Consider the following 22698-nt stretch of genomic DNA (forward strand, 5'->3'; position numbering starts at 1 on the left):
TCCTTTATTTTCCCATCCAATGAAATCCTCAACTTCTGTTGATCTCTCCAGCCTAGCATGTTGATACCACCTTCCATTATGTGTATAGTACTCTCCGTAATGTTTTCTTTGTAAACTATGTCCATGACTATGTAGCCAATAACCTGTATACCCTTCCCTGTATACGTCTTCAGAACTGTGTTGGCCTCTTTCAATTCATCACCGTGTTTCTTTGCAAATTTTCTGTCCCAATCGCTCTTACTTACTAGACTATATCTTGAACCGGAGTCCATAATCATTTCTGTCTCAATTTCACCTATGATAACGGTACATCTCTGAGGTATCCTTCTGGCCTTAACATCCTATTTGCCAATCATTTCTTTTTTGAACCCTACCTCCCTTTGCACCTTTCCACTTGTAGCTTGTGTATAATACTCATCCCACACGTACAAAATATTTTCGTAGATGTTTCTATCAGTTCCTTTCATGAATTCCTTCTCCATGTTGTGATATATTTTCCTTCCTCCCGTACCTAAACTGCGAAGTAGAATTTCCGCCTTTACTTCCGGTGAAAGGGATGCTACCTCTTTCTCCAATAAGGACAAATAGTTTTCAAGATACACTTTCCATTCCCTCCACTCTGCAATATTATTATCAACCTCCTCCATGAACGGCACAGGTGGAGGGAGATTATACATTCGGCCCCACTCCATGTTAAGTGTTCAGCAATTCACCAACCCTGCACCTGAAGATGTCACCACCCGGAGATACAGCTGCGCAGAGTGCAGAATGGGTGCTACGGAACACTGCGGCTAGATTACCCCCGTTACTTACTTGAGCAATTGGGGATGATAAACACTTGCGTATGCTGGACACTAAAACTCCTACAAGGCTTCTAGAAAAACTGCTAGGAATATCCCTTCATAGGATGACATGAACAAAAACAATCCCAGTATGGATTACTTGGTGTGGGATGGTCTGGTTGTTGGCAATTAAGTACATAAGGGTGAAAGGTGCTATGACGTGCCCTTTCAATGAACAATTAACTTGAGTGCGTATCAACAGTGGCTAGTTAAATGTGTAGAGACTTTACTGAAATTGCGCACTGCCTCGCGCTGAAATACTCGCAAAGTGTATGATTAATCTCACTCTCAAACGCTGCAAACTCCCAGTTCATTAGCTGAGTACGGTAGACAAGCGATGCGCAGCCTTCGCCCTGGTGTCGCACCAACTCAGCTGTCTGCCCTTAAGGCGCTTGCCTTCCACCCATCATCCTCGCCTTCGCGCTCTTCACCAATGCGCCACCAGTGCCAGTCAGACACTCGAACGGTAGCCTCCCCACCGTCGTCCTCACCTTCACGCTCTTCACCTATGCGCCACCTGTGCCCGGTCAGACACTCGAACGACCGCCTCCTAACCGTCGTCCTCACCTTCGCGCTCTTCACTTCTGCGCCACCTGTGCCCAGTCAGACACACGAACGATCGCCTCCCAACGGTCGTCCTCACTTTCGCGCTCTTCACCTCTGCGCCTCCTGTGCCCGGTTAGACACCTGATCTGGTCAGAAACACCACTCCTTATAGTCGGATCTCGACTCTCTTCAAACACTTAAAGGCAGGTCGGAAGCGAGGTGCCCGACACGACACCCGAATTCAGTTCCTACTTTCCCTGCCAGATTTCCTTATGTCTTTACAACGAGAATGATAACATGGATCCTGCGCTCCAATATTCCGCTAGAGGCGTTTAGTTTTCCACTTTCCCAATTAATAAGTAGACACTTCTTCTCTCTCTTCGCCTCATTTGCCCCCTACATTTATCTTCATTTCTTTCTTCTTTGACATATATATAAATGAACTCACACCAGCTATGCGACAACTGCTGTCTCTGGTACCGTTTTCCTTTGCTCCCTTCCTCAATAAACTCCGAAAATATGTCACTCAACGTACTGCCACGGTTGGTTTTCAGTCTCTGGAACTATAGATCGCTAATCTTTCTGCCCTGCGATTATTTTCCACAAGCCGCTACCATGCACTACCACCGTACCGTTTCATAAGCTTTCAACAAAATATTTTTCCATTACATGCTCCTCCCAGCTTTTCGATGGCTTAAAGTAATTGTGAACTGCAGCTTGGTCCCCTACGGCTAAACTTCCTCCAAATTCTTGAGCAAATACTTTCAGAAGACTCTGAGGCTTTTAGTTACACGCCTCCCTTATCACTGGAAGTAGAGGGGTTAGTAGCTCCCCAACGCTGTCACTCACTAGTGCCTCGCTAAATATGCGCTCACCTCTAAACTGTTTCTTTAACGTATTCCTGAGAGTGACTTCGTTCCTCCGCTCCCTTCCTCACTCACTTCAAGGGCTCAGCTCGCTGAAATGTGCGGCTCGCTCCGGCCACGTGAAGTACTTTCCTTTTGCTTTATTTCCTCCTAACTTCACACAGGAAGAGTTAGGCAAACGAAGTCCTCCTTCTACTGCCCCTTTTCAGGGCCGGAACTTCCCGTCGACGACTCTGCGCGAGATCGGAACAAGACCTGCTCCGTCTTCTCCTCACGAGAGTTCCCTGCTTCTCGCACACAGCATAACAGTCCTCACAAACCACGGAGGGGACTGAGCCTGGTGCCGATGAACTCTCTTCACAGCCTGGATCGGAGAACCTCTGCCATGAGTCATCCGCTTCACCTCCACATCGACGGTTTAACTCCTTGTCTCCACTCACAACCGGCCTCGAGGTAGACCGAATTTTTTCATAAACTGGGTGAGACTTCCTTGTTGCTTTGCTCCGCTCAAGCGTCAAATATATCCAGGGGGAAAACACCACACTGACCCTGGCTCAGTATCCCGTCCTCGTCGCCATAAATGTCGTAACAAATCACTACCAATTAATAGGTTCCAACGTTAGGTTTATTGTCATAAGTACAACAGGTGCTTCCAGCTTGGCGGCAACAGCTTAATCTCAACATTCTAACCCACACTCCAGGATGGAGCGCGGTTCATACCAAGAGGGCAGGAAGGAAAGGGGGAACGGGAAGGGAGAGAGAGAGAGAAAGATTACAACACCGTGTTTTTGGAGAGCGAGGGGATATCCTATGATGAAGCAGGACACCTGGTGGTGAGTGAGGACATACTGTCAAAGTTTTGTGTGCGTCTCGTAATAGACTGATAATTATGCAGTAACATGTGGTAGGATTGTAAAATAAATCACTGCGTGGTTTTTGTGTGTGAGATATGATTTGATTTGAGGCCAGCTCACCCTTCAGGGGCCATACCCTCTATTTCCCCAACGTGAATAGTAGATCTATTTTATGTGGTTAGATGAATCTGGTTTTGCCCTCTCATATTAAAAGTGGCTACAATGATGTGGCTGGCCCAATGCCCCCTCAAGAACCAATAAGAATATAATCCTATGGCTGTCTTGAAGCCTCATCGAGAACTGATGTAGGTGGAAATACCTGCCCTGGCTTGCCCCGGAAAACTCAATGCAGGTCCGGTTCTGGGAATACCCTAGAACTGCCCTCTCCATTTATAAATTAAATGTAGGTGTGACCCTGGGACTGCACTGGCTTCCCCAAAGTAAATATAAGTCACTCTCACTCGGCCAATCCCTATAAAATATATGCAGGTTCTATCCTCTTGACTGCCATGCATGCAGGTATGCATGTCACCACCTACAAAGCAATGTTGTATAAAAGGTAGATTTACAATAGAATATCAAGGCACAATAAGGGGGCGGGGGCTACAGAACAAAGACAAGGGGAAACAGTGCAGTAGGTTTACACTGTCCCTCCAACAAGACTTTTTGTAATCCGAAGGATTGCCTAGCACGCGCTCTGAACCTCTGAATAAGCAATCCCCTGTGACATCAATTTAGGTGCAACCTTCTGCTGCAGTGGTTCTTCCTCTAAACGTATTTAGTGCACCTCTGCGACTGCCCAAGCTGAATTCAAAGCACATACCTCACTGTGGCTACCTTTGCAAAGTGTGCCCTGGCATATAATCGCCAGGGAGGCTTTACTTGAAAGCAAAATAAGACCTCCCTGCAGTACCAAACCACATTCCACAGGAAACTTGTCACATAATGAGTGGAAAGTAAACGAGGAGGCCTGTGGAGAACTCATTGTGATGGGAATGGGGTCCAAAGAGGTGATCTGTAATGATCTGTGCGTGTCAAGTTTACCAACTAGATGGAACAGGAAGAGACTGCTGGGCCGGTTAACAAGGGCTGCTTTCAAGAGTTTCCAGATATTGACGAATGATGCATGTGTAGGAGGGCAGGCAAGAGAACACGGTTATCTGAAAATTGTCAGAGGGAAAGCCCCTCAGTGCTGGGCTACAATTACCAGAGCTGAGGGGGACACAAATGCACCGAATGTGACACCGGTTGCAACAAGCAACAATACTTGTCACAGCCAGATGAAACATGACATATGGACGTAAAATTATGACAAGCACCACAGGCTCTATCTCTGTTGTAGCGCGGCCTCCTGAAATGCACAGGGGATTCCTGTATGAACACAGCTACTGCCAGGCCTGTACGGTACAATGAGAGGCCAGCAAGGAAATTGAGGAGATGTAAAGACACATACAGCCGGAGGGAAGCCTGATCAGCGTAAGTGTTTATTTTAAACAAAACCTTTCCTATGAAATATAAGCATGAAAATGAACAAAGACGCCATATTTGTGAAAAGACCTGACCGTTGGAACGTTTCTTTGAAGAAGATGGGGTCCTGTTTTTATTGTTGTAAATGTAGTTTAACTATGAATCTAAGGGTTAGTTTCCATCCGCATCTGCTGCCCATTTCCTCAGTTTCCAAGCATTAGATGGTGCTCGTGCTCACGGGTACCAACACATCAGCTAGACTCAGGGGGCTCAAGAGCCTGCTGTCCGCTTCAGCACAGTTTAGAGGCATATCAATCTGTTTATTCATAATATACCCAACAAGGAACTTGTTCACATACATACATGCAGTCCCATGGCAAAAGTCCTATAAAAAGAAGTGGGGGGGACTGCCCAACCTAGGCAGAATGCAAGTGACATCATGACGCGTGCCATCACAGCACATGTCACAATGCGTGACATTCCACGTGGCATCACAGTAAGTGACCTCACTGGAAGGGACATCACAAGAAGTGACATCAGATACTAAGATCTCATACATATGTTTATCAGGTGTATCATGAGTAAATTTAAGTGCATCATGAGATTTAACAAATGAGATTTGGCGTTGGGGTTGTGCCAGAAAAGTTAAATTATTTTTTGAAAACCCCGTCACAAAGAAATTGACAACAAGGAAAAGCATCGTAGTCAATCTGTTCAACTTAATTGGTTGCAAATTCTGTATTTTAAAATATTTTATGAGGCTAAGGCATCTGCTGCAGAGGTGCCCAGTAAATTTCAGGGAATAGTAATAAAGGTGAGAAAACTCTGATTTGAATCAAAGTACTCGGGAAGATTAAGTTGTCTCCTGCAAAACATAAACACCCACAGTTCTTGGGTGGGGGAGGGCATTTGGAGATTATTGAACCTCTATTTTGTTGCTACCTTCTTCGGGTTTGTTTTTTGAGATATCGCAACACACATGGGTGCATCTTATACAATGTTGTGAGAATAAATGCATCACCTAATTATTCAATAGTTTTCTGATATGTGTATGATAGAACAATTGCAACTTAAAATAGTATAAAATATGTTTAAAATATGTCTCCTGCAAAGCACATCATGTAATATGCAGCTAATAGATTTTTATTTTATGTAGATAGGTAAGTGGATTAATGCTTTGAACACCAACATCCTTTTGTTACTTGCTGTTAATAAATTGTAATCCTTCTAGTAGACCACAATGAGCTATGAAGGGCATTTTACTACTACACCTTGTAATCCTGTCTCCTGTAACACATCTTGATCATTGATTTACACACTTACATGATTTATTTGGAATGGATAATGTGTATGTTATGTAAAGTGCTCTAACACTCTGCACTGGGATAAGTAGCGCTATAAAAGAAATAAAATAGTGCTATTTAAATTGTGGAAATACTGGGACAAACCAACCCATCTGACATTCTTACAGTGCATGCACTTGTATACAGGGACTGAACAAAGTAAAAACCATGCATCTCTTAGGTACCTGTGAAGAGATGACAAGCTGTGTGCCTTTGTTTCCTCTCTGTTGCATTTGCATGTAAGTGTAAGGTTAACCCCATGTCCCCCCGCTGCCTGCACGTTGATGCTGTGAATGGAAAGCAGACTACCGGCAGGAGCTGCCAATCGTGTCCCGGTGTCTGAAAATTACACTGGGACAAGTCCAACGTATTTCTGTGGGGCCCAACTTCTTGGCAGGGTGGAAGGCGTCCATCCTGTGAAAATAGTGGGTGGACGCCTTGTACCCACGTGTACCCCTGACTCGTGCCCTGTGCAGTCCTAAGTTACAGGTTTCTTTTCAGCAGCCTCTCGCACAAAGGCGTCTGTCAGCTTAGTAATGGCTTTGAGTGCACCTGTGTTTAACAAATCAGGAAAACACCTGGCAGCACATTTCCAAACTGCCAGTTCTAGGGAAGTAACAGAGGCTTTACATTACTTCATATTTGTTGTTTTATCCGGAAATGAGATGTTGGGGAAAGCCTCAGAAACCACCTATTCTCTAAGTGGCCCATATTTCCGATCTAGGGGCGTCATGCTCATGGCCTTCGGTGCTCTGATTATTTGTATGAAAAGGTACTCTCTTTTAGGGGCTTTCTACCTTTGTTGTAAAGTGGTGCAATATATAATTGTATATAAATCTGCATAGTAGTAGTAGTAGTATACACTTGACATGATTTAGTCAGCCATGTACAGCTTTCTTTCACATACTAGAAACTCAAGGAACTTCCCTGTGAATAATCGGTTCTCTTGTGAGGAAACGCAAGTACCACTAATTCTTTGGTAAAACAACGACACTCCGGTCTCACAATATTCCTACCGAAAGGCACTTTGGAAATACTCTGCTGACTAAGCCACACACCTCTCAACATTTATCCTGTCCCCCTTCCAAGTATCCTCCTTGCACAAATGATCCAGAGCTAGTGCCTCCTAGACGCTACATAGCGAAACCCTCTCTGGACACACATGATATCAACAATTACATCATCAATGGCGTCACATATTGACCAACCAATATTGTGCAAACAGCAGTGGTTTCCAATGTTTTGCAATCAAATGAGATCCCTTGCTATCACACTCAACGAAGCATCAGCGAGAGTGTAGGTGGAGCAGCTGACTCGATGCAAACTTGCTCTAACATCATATCAAGAAATCCAACACAGGGCAAGGTTGCAATGTTGAAATGTTGCCGAAAACTCGGGTCTAGCGGCTATCATCAGGCCCTCGACCTATGAGTAACTCGCTGCAGCAATGAGCTGAATACATTAGACTCATGTTTTTTTCCTTATCTCTTCCTCTCTCTTCTCACCACCTCCATCTCGGTCTCTCCCTGACTCCCTCTCTCCTATATGCTGTCCACTGAGGGTAATTTCCGAGCCCTCCTTTGTGGTCTGAGCTGAGTTTTAGGAATAGAAATAAGATAGAAATTCTCCCAGGTGGTCGTTATGTAAATGATATTCCAGATAAAAACAAAGCATGTCTGCTAGAGTACACCAGGCTCATTCATACATAGACGCAAATATCAGAAAAAAAACCTCCACAGCTCAAATTACATTTGTAGCATTTTTCAACCCAAGTTTTTGAAACCAATAAATACATAGGGGTAAAAGGGAACTAGTGCGTCGAAATTGTATTTGAACCTGTTTTCCATACATTATTGCCCGATTTTTTAAACATTTTCCGCCAGCACTTACTATCAAGTTCTAGTACACATCATCAAGCACAATTTGGGCTCACCTCTAAATAGATGATAGCTCAGTACCCCCAAACTATAAATGATCCCATAAATACATGTGTAGGGAGATAATGTTCATATATGTAGAAGAAATAAAGCTATAATGCACATGCCGTCTCTACTCTATCTCAACAATCTCAAGTTGTCTCATATTTAGTCTGGCCAGCTTGACACTAACTCTTAGATACATTTTAAGTTAGGCATAGCTTTTAAATAGTTCCTTGTGGCCTACAAGTGCCTCTTAGCACATGGTTCAAAATGATATGGCAGCAGATTTCTCTCAGTTCTTACTCTAGTCCTCTACGTTCACACTCTTTATCAAAGAGGGGGGCTTACTTCTAAGTAAACCCCCAAACCTGCCAAACCATGGAAAGCCTTTAGACCTGCTTTGTTCCCATGTGTACAGTAATTGGAGAAAGAATACGTAAAGTTCTTATTTTCCAATGTTTCCTCTTCTAGTGACTCTACTTACCTGTACCCAGAGATTGGGAAGCGACGAGCTGCAGTATGCCTTTATCATTACTGACTCCTTCTTTGACATCAGACTGCCATGACCCAAACACGTCAAATTGCAGCTCTACAGAAAGGCAAAGGACTGCAAGATACGTATGTAGGTTCAAATACACGCTGGTGGCTCAAAATAGTCTTCTATAACAATAAGCAACTTTATTTTATATTAATGAAGGTGCTTCACTTTCAACATTGACTGCATTTTCATTGATAGCGCTTGTTTTTCAATTCAAATTTAATAGAAGACCATGAGGAAAAGAAAGTGCCAGAATGAGTGGAAAAAGAGAAATGCATCTTAGACACTCCGAACACATTAGCAAAACAGGGATGTAGCGGTAGGCAGGGTTCTAAACTTGAAGAATGAATTATCAGATTTTAAAATCTAACTGTTTATTTTGCAGCTATCCCTGGCGCATGTTGATAGAAATGCAACTAACAACAAACACATCAAATGGGAAACTTATTTCAATACTGTGAGGTAAGAGGTTGTCTCAGTTTGTTTTCATACCCAAGAAAAAGTACATTACAGCACAAGATGAGTGTAGACACTTATTGTTGATAGTCATGGAAAACTATATAGAATGATATCTGTTTCAGTCTCATCTGTAATCACAGTCAGTCTAGTGTTAGTATTGGCATTTAAAGGGATTACAATTTATTTTGCTGGAAGAAAGGAACTTGTTGACATCATTTGCAGTATCAGTTAGCAATGGAACGTTAAGCACTCCACTGCGGTGAGTGCAGCCGTGGTGGGCGGCTACCATCAACATTACAATGTCCTATCCCACAGCCTCTGCTTCTTACTCTCTCCTACCTCTCCTTAGGATATGGCGGAGGATTGAGGGAGACCGAGGTGGAGGTTCAGGGAAAGGAGCAGTAGCTTCCTCCACTCCTCCTGGAGCTCACATTGTCACAGACCTACAGAAGGAGAGAAGATAAAAGTCTCTGCAGCGCCAGCGTTTCTGTGGCGTTCTGCTCCTCACTTAAGGCAATAAAGTGTGCAGGCAGCCACAGTCCGTGCAGGTAACAACGGTGGGGCCGGGTAAGGGGAGATTTCGAGGGATGATGTTGACGTGAAATTCATTTATTTAATTTTCCCTCAGCATTGTCCCTCAAAATCCCCTTTTACCTGGCCCCACTGCCCCACTGCTATTACTCGCACGGACCGCGGCTGGTGCCAGGCTACCTGGAGAATATGGTGTAGTACCCCTACGGTTTGAAAGCAGGTTGGGAAAGGCCTCATCTGTTCATTAAAACACAATGATAGATTGGGCCCCGCAGCTGGGCACTGTCTGAGTAGTCACTGTGTGTGTAACCACAGGGTAAGCTTCGGTATATCTCCTGATCACTTTCAAATGTTCTAATAGTCTTAGAGACTGCAGCAGCATGCTATACCTTCCATTAAAAACTTGGTTCCATCTTTAGTAGTCCAAGCCTACGGCGATGGGAAATAGCGGTCGCTCCTACCTTCCACTTCCTATGGTGTACAGAGTGTAAGAGAGGAAGAAAGAGGTAGTTCACTTCCCTCTTATCGGCACTCACCTTCAGCTCAGACCAATAACTCACTAATAGGCTTTTAATGGACCGCTGTGGGCTCTAAGGGTATACACCAGTAGAGCAGATATAGACACAGCCTAGCTCACAGCTTCATGAAAAGATGATGTGGTAAACCCATCAGAGAGGCTCAGAATATCAAGGCAGTGCTAAGAGCAAGACCCCTATGTTTTCTTCTCCTACTTCTTAAATAATCAGGGCTTAAATCATAAAAAGTTCAGCTCCTATGTGACATGTGCCTAATGTGATTTTGATCCTGCAGGAAATGGTTTTGTTTGGGTGAGGTTTTCCATCTGTAGTAAGCATGAGTTGTGTCTGGGGTGAACAATGATTGAAAGGCTTGTGAATGACACAAGTATTTTGACCACAGGCTCGGCCCTCACTCCCATGAAGTGAATTTACTCATGATGAAGGAAGTGACCCGATTAGGGCCACTCGGGTCACTCATAACCACCTCTCTGCCTTCCCAATAATGAAGAGTTGGTCAGACAGTAGAGAGTACAAAGCAGTTAGTTTATTGCAAATATGCTGCAGCAGAGCCCAGTCTGACCAGTCTCCTAAGAAGACTGCCGAGGGACTGACTCCAGAACACTTGGTAACACATGATATGCTTTCCAACACCGCCCAAGTCCCGCCCCTAATGGAAAACTACAGCTTGGGTAGAGGCTCAACAAACAAAGGAGGCAAACAAGGATGAGCCATGGCACGGGGCAAGGTACATGCTATCTCGACCCCAAGGCCGCCCCGCCGGTGTCTACCATTGCAAGATGTGGAGACAAGTCTATCTAACAGCAAAGGTATGCAACAATAGATAGTACATTCATTAGTGCAGCAAAGCTTCAAATTTGAGAAGTACAAGCTGGAGGTGCAGGGGCAGCCTTTCTGCTGAGGCAAGCATTATGAGACAGAAACTCAACCTTAGTTACAGAACAAGATGGCGCCAATAAAGATGGCACCATGGATGCTAACTTAACACAGAATAGAGTTTGAGCATACCAAAGGAAGCATTTTGATTCTGTGCATTATGGAAATAACCTTTCAAATCCAACTATGATCATCTGTAATGTGAAAAGGTGTCTACTACTCCCAGGGCTTGTGAAAAGGCATAGAAGCAATGAGAAAAGAATTCCTCCAATATCAGATTTTTTTTATTTTATTATTATTTTACATTTCTGATGTTCTAATGCTAGTGGTATGCCAACCTGGTACAGATTAGCTTACTAACAGAGTGCACAAGAGCAAATTCGTTAGCAGGACTAAACCTCTCAATACAACCTTACACATTTTTTTAAAGATCCTTCAGTTCCAGAAACACTCCAGGTGGACATAGTTCTTTGTTTCCAAGGAAAACAGGTTCAAAGTGGGAGATGATTCTCATACAAATTGGCTAATTTCACCGAACCTGTTTGCTTTCAAGTTCTTCAGTCGAGCTTCCAGGTCATTCAGCAGGTTGATTTTTTTGCAGCACTGAGAGCAGTAGACATCGAGTAACTCGCCATTGTAAACGTGCCTCATTTTCCTTGGTGTCTGGCCAGCACTATAGAAGGGGACAAAGAGCATTAAATTAAATTTAAATTACTGGAATCCTCTATTTTAAGCAGTCAAACAGCAGGTTTCACTTGCAAATATGTACAGAATATACTAAAGAAACACGATAATCAAAACACTGCTTTCAGAGGCGTTCAGAAAGCTGTGATAAAAGAATTAGAAAAGAAAAGTCTTTCCGAACCTACATCCAGCACGAACATTATCACATAAATCTACTGCAGCTGTACTTTCGTTCGCCCTGCTGCATGCAATGATTAGGGATGTGTAAATGTTATTTACATTCCCTAAAGCTCCGGAAAGTTGGCCTCTAGTTCTAATGGTCACCAGAGATATCAGCATTTGTTGGACCTTCAAACTTCAGAAATCAACAAGAACACTACAGGTCAATGTAGAATCAAATTTCAGGCACTTCTATCTTACCAGCCAATGGTACAATGAACGTCAATGAAGGAGCACCATTTGATAACTTTCTATTATAGCAGTCAATTGTGCAGTGCACCTCCAAGGATGTTTATAATCAATATGATTCTATCAATTTTATAGGTTTTTTTAAATTAAATAAATGGTGAAAAGACAGTGATATTGTTAAACCTTGTTGATGACAAGGGAAGCACTATGTGTTTTTAAAATAACCCTCACACACTATGAATCCCATAGTGTCATGCTTCATCATGGGGGTCTTCCCGTCCCTCTACGGGGCGGGCGTGCTTCTACCTGTGAACTACGCGGGAGCACCTGTTGTTTATGGAGTCAGGCTATGTGTGCTGTGAAAAAAGTGAGTGGTAGGGGGTGAAAATATGTGAAAGAATTAAGATGTTTAAAAATTCCCTGGCTAGTAGAAAAAACAATGTATTCACTTCTCTAGTTGAGAATGTTAAAATGGGGTTGTGGTAGGGATATTTACTATACCCTACTTGGTCGACATGTTTCGTAAGCAGTTTCCACTGCTTTACTCATCAGGACCTATGTTGATCCCTACTACACTCTAGAAAAATGATAATCTATGTGTCATATGCCTACTTTCCTAAAACAGGCTAGCAAAAATCGGCTAGTCTGTTTGTTTTAAAGGCTTGAATAAGCCCTTACATGAAAAAGTAACCAAATTTGGTCTATTTGTTATGCGTGATAGAGCCCCATGAGCTTGGCATCAGAGGTGCAGTTTCTCAGACGGCCAATTACCGCTGGTATACATTCTCCTTTAATGAGCCTCCGTGCCGCTCCGTCGGGGTTGCAGCCCCGACGGAGCAGCACGGTCAACATGCCAGTCCTGATGAGTAAAGCAGTGGGGACTGCTTACGAAACATGTCGACCAAGTAGGGTATAGTAAATATCCCTACCACAACCCCATTTTAACATTCTCAGCTAGAGAAGTGAATATAATGTTTTTTCTATTAGCCAGGGAATTTTTAAACAACTTAATTCTTTCACATATTTTCACCCCCTACCACTCACTTTTTTCACAACACACATAGCCTGACTCCATAAACAACAAGTGCTCCCGCGTAGTTCGCAGGTAGAAGCACACCCTGCCCCGTAGAGGGACGGGAAGACCCCCATGATGAAGCATGACACTATGGGATTCATAGCGTGTGAGGGGTATTTTAAAAACACATAGTGCTTCCCTTGTCATCAACAAGGTTTAGCAATATCACTGTCTTTTCACCAATTATTTAATTAAAAAAAAACTATAAAATTGATAGAATCTTATTGATTATAAATATCTGTACAGGAGGTAGATTCTATCTGAGACACCTCTACTCTCCCCCTCTTGTTTTCTTTTGACTCACCTCCAAGGATGATCACTTGACAATGGTGCAATGCCTGTCAATGAAGGAGCACCATTTGATCATTTATTATCTCAGCAGTCAAGGTTGCAATGACCCTTAAAGGAGGATCACAATTTGATTGCTTTCTATCTGAGCAGTCAATGGTGAAATGCACGTCAATGGAGAATCACCATCAGGTCAGTTTCTATCTTAGCAGTCCATAGTGCAATGCATCTTAGTGGAAGTTCACAATCTCGTTGATTTCTATACTGGCAGTCAGTGCTGCAATGCACACCAATGGAGGATTACCATTTGGTCACATTCTATCTTAGAGGTCAAAAAAGCAATGATATTCAATAACGAAGGAGTAAAGGAAGCCAATTCAGAATCACATCTTTTCCACTTTCCACTTTGGCAGTCAATTGTGCAATTCAAATAAACAGAGAAGTGTCTTTCTTCTGAAGTCTCTCATAGTAATCAGTAGACAGTGAGGAAAATTGATGAGCTAGTACTAGTGTCATACGTTGGTGGCAAAGTAAAGAATAAATTGTGCACAGTCTTGAGCACCTGACATTAGTCATCACATGGCAATCCAAACAATGTACCTTATGGGACAATTAAGAGTCCAAAATAAAGCTTTTCCACAAAAAGCCACTCATCACAAAGTGAGGACAGACACTTTCTGCGTCCCTTGATCCCAAAACAAAACCTTTATGTTCCTGGAGAAAGAAGCTCTATTGATGGTGGATGGTAAAAAAACACATTTTGGTGAGACTTCATTAGAGTCCAACAGGTGGTGGGAGCTAGTTATGCCACTAAGTAGTCATTCAATCAAAAGGCCAATTTCATTATGGTCAACTACCTTCTCCTCAAATGCATAAACACCATGCTTGGTATTCTACACATTATCATAGCCATGACCTCTTTTTAGAAATCGGAGTCCACAATCACTGAACACTAGGTTATGCTGACGCAGTGGTACTTTTAATGGGTACCTGTGTCTACAGTTGTCATCAGTGGGCAAACATGTTTGGCTTGGATTCAGGAGTTTAAGTACCACCTCCTGTCACCTTGCAGTGTGATTTGTCCAGTAGCAATCTTCATGCAGCATTAAATAGGTAGTGTCCTGAAGCTTCCATAGGGTTCCTCTGGTTGTGATTACATTTAAACAGGTGATCACATTGAAGCCCTTCCCGGAAGTGCTTGACAGTGGTACACAGTTAGTCACGCAAACTGCCTGCAATCTCTTTAGGTGCAAAAATAATTTTCTGCATTTCAACCAAAATAATTTGCATGCCTGCTGTATGAGACTGACCATTTAAAAACACTTGTGCAGTGGAATGCCTTCACTACTGCGAATGCGAGGCTCTTAGTCAAAGACTTTTACATATATTTATACTGCCTAATTTCTTTCTAGGAAGCTAGTTCACAATCTAAGAGTAACGAACAATATCATCCCCTTTCCACAAGTGCTCTCTAAGGAGACAGTAGTCACTTCTGTAATGTGACCATTCTTCTATTCGGGATGGGTGACGGCTTGCAGCTCATATCTCAGTACTCCTTCGTAAATAGAGAGCTCTGCAACAGCTCTGGGATAAAGAAGGTACTTATACAACTTTGTTTGATAAACTTACCAGGAAAACGAAACTTTACAACTTCACAGCATAGAGAAAATGCAAACCTTTCAGGGACGTTAAGAAGATACCTTGTGCCATTCCAAGCTGCTAAACACCTGGTTTTTATGTTACTGGCACCAAAAAAAACACTTTAAAGTAATCAGTGTAGTGTTTCCACTTGACCACGGTGTCCAACAAGGGACAGATCCTTGACAGATTTTTAGGATATCCACAAAAGGAACCAATTTACACGGAGGGTATACTAAACCTCTGACTTGGATCAAGCCCTCTTGGATCAGTATTGGACATGAGGTACAGTCAAGTAGACATGTTTCCATACGAGGTCATCTTATATTCAGCTAACCGCCTTTTTGATGAACTATTTTACATTACTCCCTATAACGTCATTTTTCATAAAGCACTACAAGGAAATCCCAATGGGTGTAAAGATGATCACATCACATGCGACCACCAAGGTAGCCTGACTGCTATTCCTCTGAAACATGAGATCCAGTCACCTGGAGGACACTGACGAGCCCAGGTCTGAAAAGGCGTTGGTTCTGCTCTCATCGTCTGGGCATGGACTGCTTGGTGTGAAGTCAACGTCATCACCTTCTCCGTAGTCTTCAAACTGCTCCTCGTTGCTGATCAGCGAGGCAGTGGAATGAGACGAGAAGTCGGAGGTGGCGGAAGTGCCGTGCTCGTTTAACCTGAAAAAAAGCAACACCACATCACAAGACTGAAAATAGCACAACACGCTGCTCAAGTCAGCCACTCCATTAGTCATCATCCACCTCCAGGCGCTGCATGATTAACACTGCCTGATAGTAAACCAAAACATGCGGTTAAAACCCAAAGTGCCACGACACATAAGACGGGATTTCACAGCCTCGACAAATACCATAAACGAATTAAAGATTTCAGCAGCAGCTTCAGAGCTGCGCCAGCTCGCTCAAGACTTAATTTAAAGTTATGTTTTTCAAAGCTCTAACGTCAGCTATGACTTCTGTCTCCTGCACCATGATCCCTGGAGCTCAGTTTCATATGTTCCACCGCACAGCTTTGTCACCTCCTGCAGATTTTCCACTAAAGCAGAGGCCATGTGCATGCTGCATCCTCCACTGTGAAAGATCTCTTTCAGGCGCTATATTCTGGGCACGGGAATAGACCCCCATGATTCTCAGCTCCTATTAATAAGAGTTTCTACCAACTAAACTGGGGTTCAAAGGTACGGATTAAAGCAGTACGGATTAAAGCAAGAATGAAATTGTAGGTATAAGGTTACCTCTTTGTTTTTCCTCTATGTCTATGTCCCTGTGGTGCTGGTCTGCGTGTGCTTACCTAGGACAAGAAACACTGTGCTGGAGAGTATGGGACATGTCATGTCAGCACATCTGGTATCCACTTAGACACGTCCTGTGGGAATTAGAGTACGCCGACAGGTTACTTCGTCACACACATGATCCATAACATTACGCCGTAATCTAGCACCACAGAATACAATGCAGTTTTAATAGGCAGACGGAATATCTTTTTATGTTTGTGACAGAGTAACTTGTCAACCAAACCTTTGATGGGGCCCAGAGTGTTGACTAGCTAGAAAAGATAAAACTATTAAATTGGGGCAGACAGTTTTACCTTAGTGGTGCTCTGGGAAGCACTTTGTAAATGTTACGGACAACTTACAATACCACTGTAGGTAAAGTAAATGGCTAATAACATTAGAAATGTTTTCCATTCGAGGGAAGCACCGTACCATTTTTGCTCTGCAGCAGGGGGGATAAAACATGCCGTGGAAGGGATGAGCATAAACACAAACAGAAGGAGTGCCCACTCCCCATGACGTTTACATCATACCCCTGGTTCACACCATGCAGGGCTAAAAGGGGGAAGTTGGCCTAAATTAGAATGTCACAATGAAGGAAAGAGTCTAGGTTTGAGGCAGTAGGAAACAGACTCCAGTCAAAGTGCATGTGGGGAAAAGAAATAACTGGAAAGAAAGAAGGCAGTTGGGAATTTTGACGCCATTTAGAGGGTGACTAGTTTTTTTTAGCATACACCAACTGATTACAGTTCGCAAACTGGCCTTTCCTCAGGTTCCTTAGCTGAACTGAGCCAACTTAGGGGCCATTAGCCCAGTGCTCCTTAGATAAACTGTTGAAATTCTGTTGTATGTTACTATTTTAATTCGTCCCACTTCCGTTGGAAATCGTGAATTGGAAACCTGGATCTTAGGGCCTTTTATTAAGGTATAAATTACTACAGCTGGTGCAACTAGCCTCAGACTGGTGAAAAATACCTATTTTTAGATGTACAGACTTCTTGCTGTAATCATTTCATGATATATGCATTTGTACCTGTTCGTTCAAAAAAGAAAATTATTTTGAAATAGCTGGGCTGCCGCATCGTGAGGGAAGCGCAACGGAACATCAGTCACTTGGTTAATGTGGTCTGCTGCTGCAAGCAGAATTATCACCGCTTTAACACACCGCCCACACAGGATTCAGCCTCTAATCTTACATAAGCACTGCCAACCTGACTACTACTTCAAAGGGCGCTCGCGTACGTCATTCAATTAAATGATGAAAATAAGCCAGCGAAATGCCAAGCGTCAATCTGATGACAAGAAGATCTGACTCCATCCCTCTGCTCCTTTGGCAGTGCAGGTCGTTGCTCTGTGGTGAGAGGTGGTATGCCCTCTGTGGTGAGGGGTGGTATGCCCTCTGTGGTGAGGGGTGGTATGCCCTCTGTGATCAGAGGTGGTATGCCCTCTGTGGTGAGGGGTGGTATCCCCTCTGTGATGAAAGGTGGTATCCCCTCTGTGATGAGAGGTGGCATGCCTTCTGTGGTGAGCAGGGATTTGTGGAGCACAAACACTAGCACCTTGCAATACACTGCCATAGATTTAAGAGTCGGACACTCGTCTTGAAAGGCCCCCTGTTAGTCCTGGATTCTTCCCCTGGCATGTCAACTGCACAAAGGTTCACAGTAGTTCACGTTTTTTTGCTCGCTGTGCCATTCCAGTTTGGACCCAGCCATATGCAATTCAGTCTTGACCCTGCGCCCAATGGGAACAGTCCAGGGAGGACCTGGCCTGGCAGTTCGGCTGGACTGTTCCCATTGGGCGCAGGGTCAAGACTGATTTGCATATGGCTGGGTCCAAACTGGAATGGCATGGTGAGCAAAGAAACAATGGATTTAGGCCCAGATCTCTGTACTGGGGTGAATGTATGACATTGTTCTGCATTCTGTCCATCAATTATTCTTTTTGCATGTGATCTGTTTTCAACCTTGTGTGTCTGTCAGCTAGCACTACCTGCTGTGGTAAAGACGGTATGTCAGTGTTCAATAGCATCACAAACTCTCACAGGAACTTTGAGCCACTGTCCTCTTCATTTGCAATTACCAGGTACATTATTTCTGTTACTTCAGTTTGTTTTGCGCTAGCCTAGAGGTTTGCAGACCAACTACTAGGGCGGCAAACTTTCAACACTACCGAGTCACTACAAAGTAGCCGTTTTGGTGGGGAAACAGTATCTTCCTTTGTTTATGCTGTGTTTGAGCCACTCTGTGAACATTAGCTGCTTATGAACATTGTGGCAATATATTTTGGTTTCCAGACCTGCTACACTGTATTGCTTGTATGACTATCCATTCCAAGTGTGATCTGAGCTTTGCAACGGTCATAACTTCAAATCAAAGCTTTACAAACATTAGTACGTGTATAGTCCAAAATGTGTCCTGGTTCTCATTCATACATTGCTTTATCACTTTGTTCAATGAGAATTGCATATTGTAAACGTTCTACTTTTGGAACCTAAAGTTTATACTGTGAATATAAGATATTAAAGTGTTGCGGTATTACATGACTCTGACTGGACATCCATATCTGTATTGCAACTGTTATAATAGTGTTGGATTACATGTAGACTCACGTGACATCACATCCCTTAAATTGGTCTTTGCCTGCTTGTCTACTTTATCCGGACAGTCAAGGAAGCTCTAGAGAAGCCAGCTTCCCACTGCAGAGCGGGTACTGGAACACTGGATGCTATTGACCCCTTTTACTGTTAGTGTCCTTGAGGGCCCAGCAGCAGAAGGACCCAAAAGCTGATCCGGACACCCGTCCTGAAAGCGAGGGAAATCCCACTGAGCTGATTGGCTGGCCATCAAAATTGCACACTAGCCCACCTGAACCGAGTAGAAAATACTTGTGTGGCACACTTTACAAAACATGCCAAAAGGTGCTTACTCTATCGCCCCGAGTCAAAACCTCTCGAACCACAAACTCTGATTTGCATGGTTAATGTGCTAACACTTCCAGGATGTCAAGGAGCAAGGTCTATATTCTCCTTATGTTGGGGCCAATACAAATGAAATCTTGCCTGCTGCTGTATCCGTATACCCGACAAGCTTGTGTGTCTGAGTACATGAGATTTCTAACTGGGAAACAAAAAGGACCATTGGCCTGCTGTCCTTGCAGAATGCAAAAACAACAATAAGTGGACGGAATGTTGCACAATGGCAAAACATTGACCCCCAGTCACACATCTGGGTTTAATGCATCATTATTTTGCTCACCACACCATCCCAGTTCAGACATTACCATATGCAAATCAGTCTTGACCCTGTGCCTCATGGGAACAGTCCAGCCCGAACTGCCAAGCCATGTCTTCCCTGGACCTGAATCAAGCATCCTAGGACCGGTTTCTGGCTATCAGTCTTCATCAATATTAATATATATAATTATATCAGTCTTCATCAGCCAGGATAGCTTGATTCCAGTGGCATTGAGAGCAAGGGACTCACGTCTGAGCATACCCCTCCCACTCGGGGTGACAAATGCAGAACACTGCACCTGCCTGAGTGGGAATCTGCAGAGACCTTCCATATACCAAGATCAAATTTACATATGGACATGACAGTAATCCCTAGCGGTCACTCTACCTCACTTAAAAGCTTTTTTTTAGGGACTCCTCTACCCACCAGCACTCCATAACCTTCACTCATCTTCGCAAGCATGGCCTACATTAGCACCTTCGGTGTGGGAACTGGGAAGGTATCTCTGAATCACAGTTTGGGGGTCTCCCCACAATCCTATATAAGCATGTGCAGGTGTCCAACTTCTAGCTGGCCTCGTTACTCCCAGAACCCATGACGACATTGTGGAGTCCAAGCCTGACGCTCTCGAATGTGGGTCTAGAATACTATTTGATCTTGGGGACAGGGAGACCAGTCAGGTAACTTATGGCTCTAAAATATGCAGTGCCGATGGATACCATAACCTTAAAACCAGCCAGGCCTCCAAACCGGCCGGTAGCATTAGATTTCTTGACAACCACCAGCAGTTCAAAATATTTGGCCATCATGAATCTGAGGTTACTAAAACAATATCCGGAGCTAGTTTACATTTGAATATTTTGATCTTCCCTGGTAGATCTGAGGTGATGCAGTACCATAATCGGAAATCTGAGATCCTAGTTGGCCACAGCGTCCTGCTACAAACAAACCACCTTTCATGGAAACCAGGAGAAACTAGTGAAAACAAATTTAAGCTTTAAGTTTAGGACACTGAACTAATTCACAATATGTATGGACAAAAAGCATAAAATCACAGTGAGCCCTGTTAATTAGAACCAAACTATTACAGAGGCGTTTTAGGAATGGGAAAAGAAGGCAATTGCCCAGTGATCTTTCAGTCACCTCTAGTTCTGTACTTCAACCACTCTCACACTAAGTGCTTATCTCTACGTCTCAACATTTTCTCTCCATCCAAGTGCCATTCTAAGGAATTTTGGGACACCATGCAAGACATATTTCAGCTGTTTTTTGTGTGCCCTGATTACAAATCAATATTGTCTGGCATCATAGGAGCATGAATTAGCAGAAAATGTACAATAAACATTAACCTTCTCCGAAAAGAGAGCCCCAAAATATGTCTTGGTCAGGGCCCCAAAAATCGTTAAAACAACCCTGAACTATTAGGATTGTACTCCGTGTGACCCATACTTGTGAGCTCCCTCTGACTGCTGATAAACTCCACTGTTAAAAGTGTCAACCTCCTGGGCTGCTCCGAAGTTAACCATGGTGCTGAAACCTAGTAGGACAACACTACCTAGTCCCGTGAAATGAGATCTGAATCTTTGCAACATACCACGTAACTACCGTAAACAAACCAGAACAGCACAGAACAGATGCCTTAAACCTTAAACTATCTCCTTGAATAATTCTGGAACAGTTAAGACTGGACACTTTCAAATGTCACTAGCCTTACTAATTTGTATGTTTCCTTTATTGTACGACATTTAGTAAGAGGTGTTCCTGTTTAAGTAATAACTCTGACTGAACATTGATCAGTATTGTTTACGTGATCAACAATTGTGCTATATTAGCTATATGCAGCTATATTATTCTGGGTTTCCACCTTTATACCACCTTTCATTGCTAGACCGTAGCTGCTCAATGAACACATCTGCTACCAGCATCCTGGTTAGAAGGAACCACATTCAGTCTCATCATCTGTGGCCTCTACAAGTTGAGAATCAGTGAAAAACCCCAAACCCTGTCCTCCTCCTATCTTCACGAAATGTCAACTTAATACACTTCATTGTCTCCTCCACCTTTATTCACAGCCATGTTTCCTCTGATTTCATCTACTGACTCAGTCGTATGTCCTCTCCCTTCTCTAAACCCATCCTCCGGCCTAATCTTTACTCCTTTCTGTTACCTCCCCTCATGCTATTCTTTAACCAAGTGTATGCTCACTCTTTTAGCAGCTCTGTATCCCACCTAGCCTCTCTCTTCATTATCTGGGAGGGTAAGCTCTTGCCTCTTAATTTGGCAGATCCTTTTACCCAATTTCTTTATTTGCTTTATCCCCTGACCTCTCACTCATCTCTCCTCAGATTATTATTTGCCTTATCCTTTGATCATTCCAAAGTTCTACTTCAGTCTCTTCTCTTGCTTAACTTCCTTGTATGTTTTCTTGTACATGTCCTCCCTTTTCTTTCCTGTTCATTCGCATTTTCGTTGCTTGCTCCTCATTGGCCTTCTCTGCTTTCCCCCCACTTTAGTTCATCCTAGGTCCTCCGTCTTCCCTGGGCTCTCTCTTATCTATGCCTACTTTGGCTCCTGTATACCACCAAATCCCTGGCTTACATTATTTATTGTTATAGAGCGGTTAGATTTATGTTCCTGATAACAGCAGTTAATTTATTGTACCTTGATTGTCATAGCCATTCGTCACCCCTCTTATTCCATACCAATGAACTAGTCCCTTGCATTAGTTATTCGCTGTACATTGTTGACATTGTGGAAGCTGCCAACTTTGTTTCCAACTAACAATAGAAGGTGCGGCCTCTCAACAGTAAGGCTAGGCCCATTAAACAAAACACCACTGGAATTGCCAATACTGTTCACTATTTCTTTCCTTATTCTCTAATTGAGACACATCCCTGACTCAATGTGACAAAATAAGTTTTACTTCATATTCTTTTTATTTTTCAAATTCTTCATTATCTTATTATCTTTTTCTTATATATCAAACTAAGATCATATACTCTGCACATCTCATATATACAACCCACACCCACCTTTTTACATTTATACAAAACACAAACAGAAATATTTTTTTGACATTACCTAGGTGCAACATAAAAACAAAAACATTCTTTATACAAAACGATCAAACACAAACATGACAAATGTTTACATAGAAAAATTGCTTATTTTCAATTGACTGCATAAACCTCTTGAAATCAACAGTGCCTGTTCTCAAACAACCCTCTGCTCGTGGAACTTAATCTCATTATTAGATAAATGTATCCAAACACTATGACGAGACAAGGGGGATTTT

At 43.1% G+C, this 22698-nt stretch overlaps 1 protein-coding gene across 3 annotated transcripts in view; it reads right to left on the reverse strand.

Moving 5' to 3' along the window:
* The window catches only part of RAB11FIP4 (RAB11 family interacting protein 4), a 1218119-nt gene that overhangs the window by 54692 nt on the left and 1140729 nt on the right, over positions 1-22698 (reverse strand). For all 3 annotated transcript variants that reach the window (XM_078654398.1, XM_078654399.1, XM_078654400.1), the window contains 2 exons: positions 15362-15553; positions 11316-11450 (listed from right to left, as the gene is read on the reverse strand). In XM_078654398.1, the coding sequence (XP_078510524.1) occupies positions 11316-11450; positions 15362-15553 (327 nt within the window). The remainder of the gene's footprint in view (positions 1-11315; positions 11451-15361; positions 15554-22698) is intronic.

Source organism: Lissotriton helveticus, chromosome 7 (assembly GCF_964261635.1).
Source record: "Lissotriton helveticus chromosome 7, aLisHel1.1, whole genome shotgun sequence".
In the NCBI taxonomy this organism is placed as follows: Eukaryota; Metazoa; Chordata; class Amphibia; order Caudata; family Salamandridae; genus Lissotriton; species Lissotriton helveticus.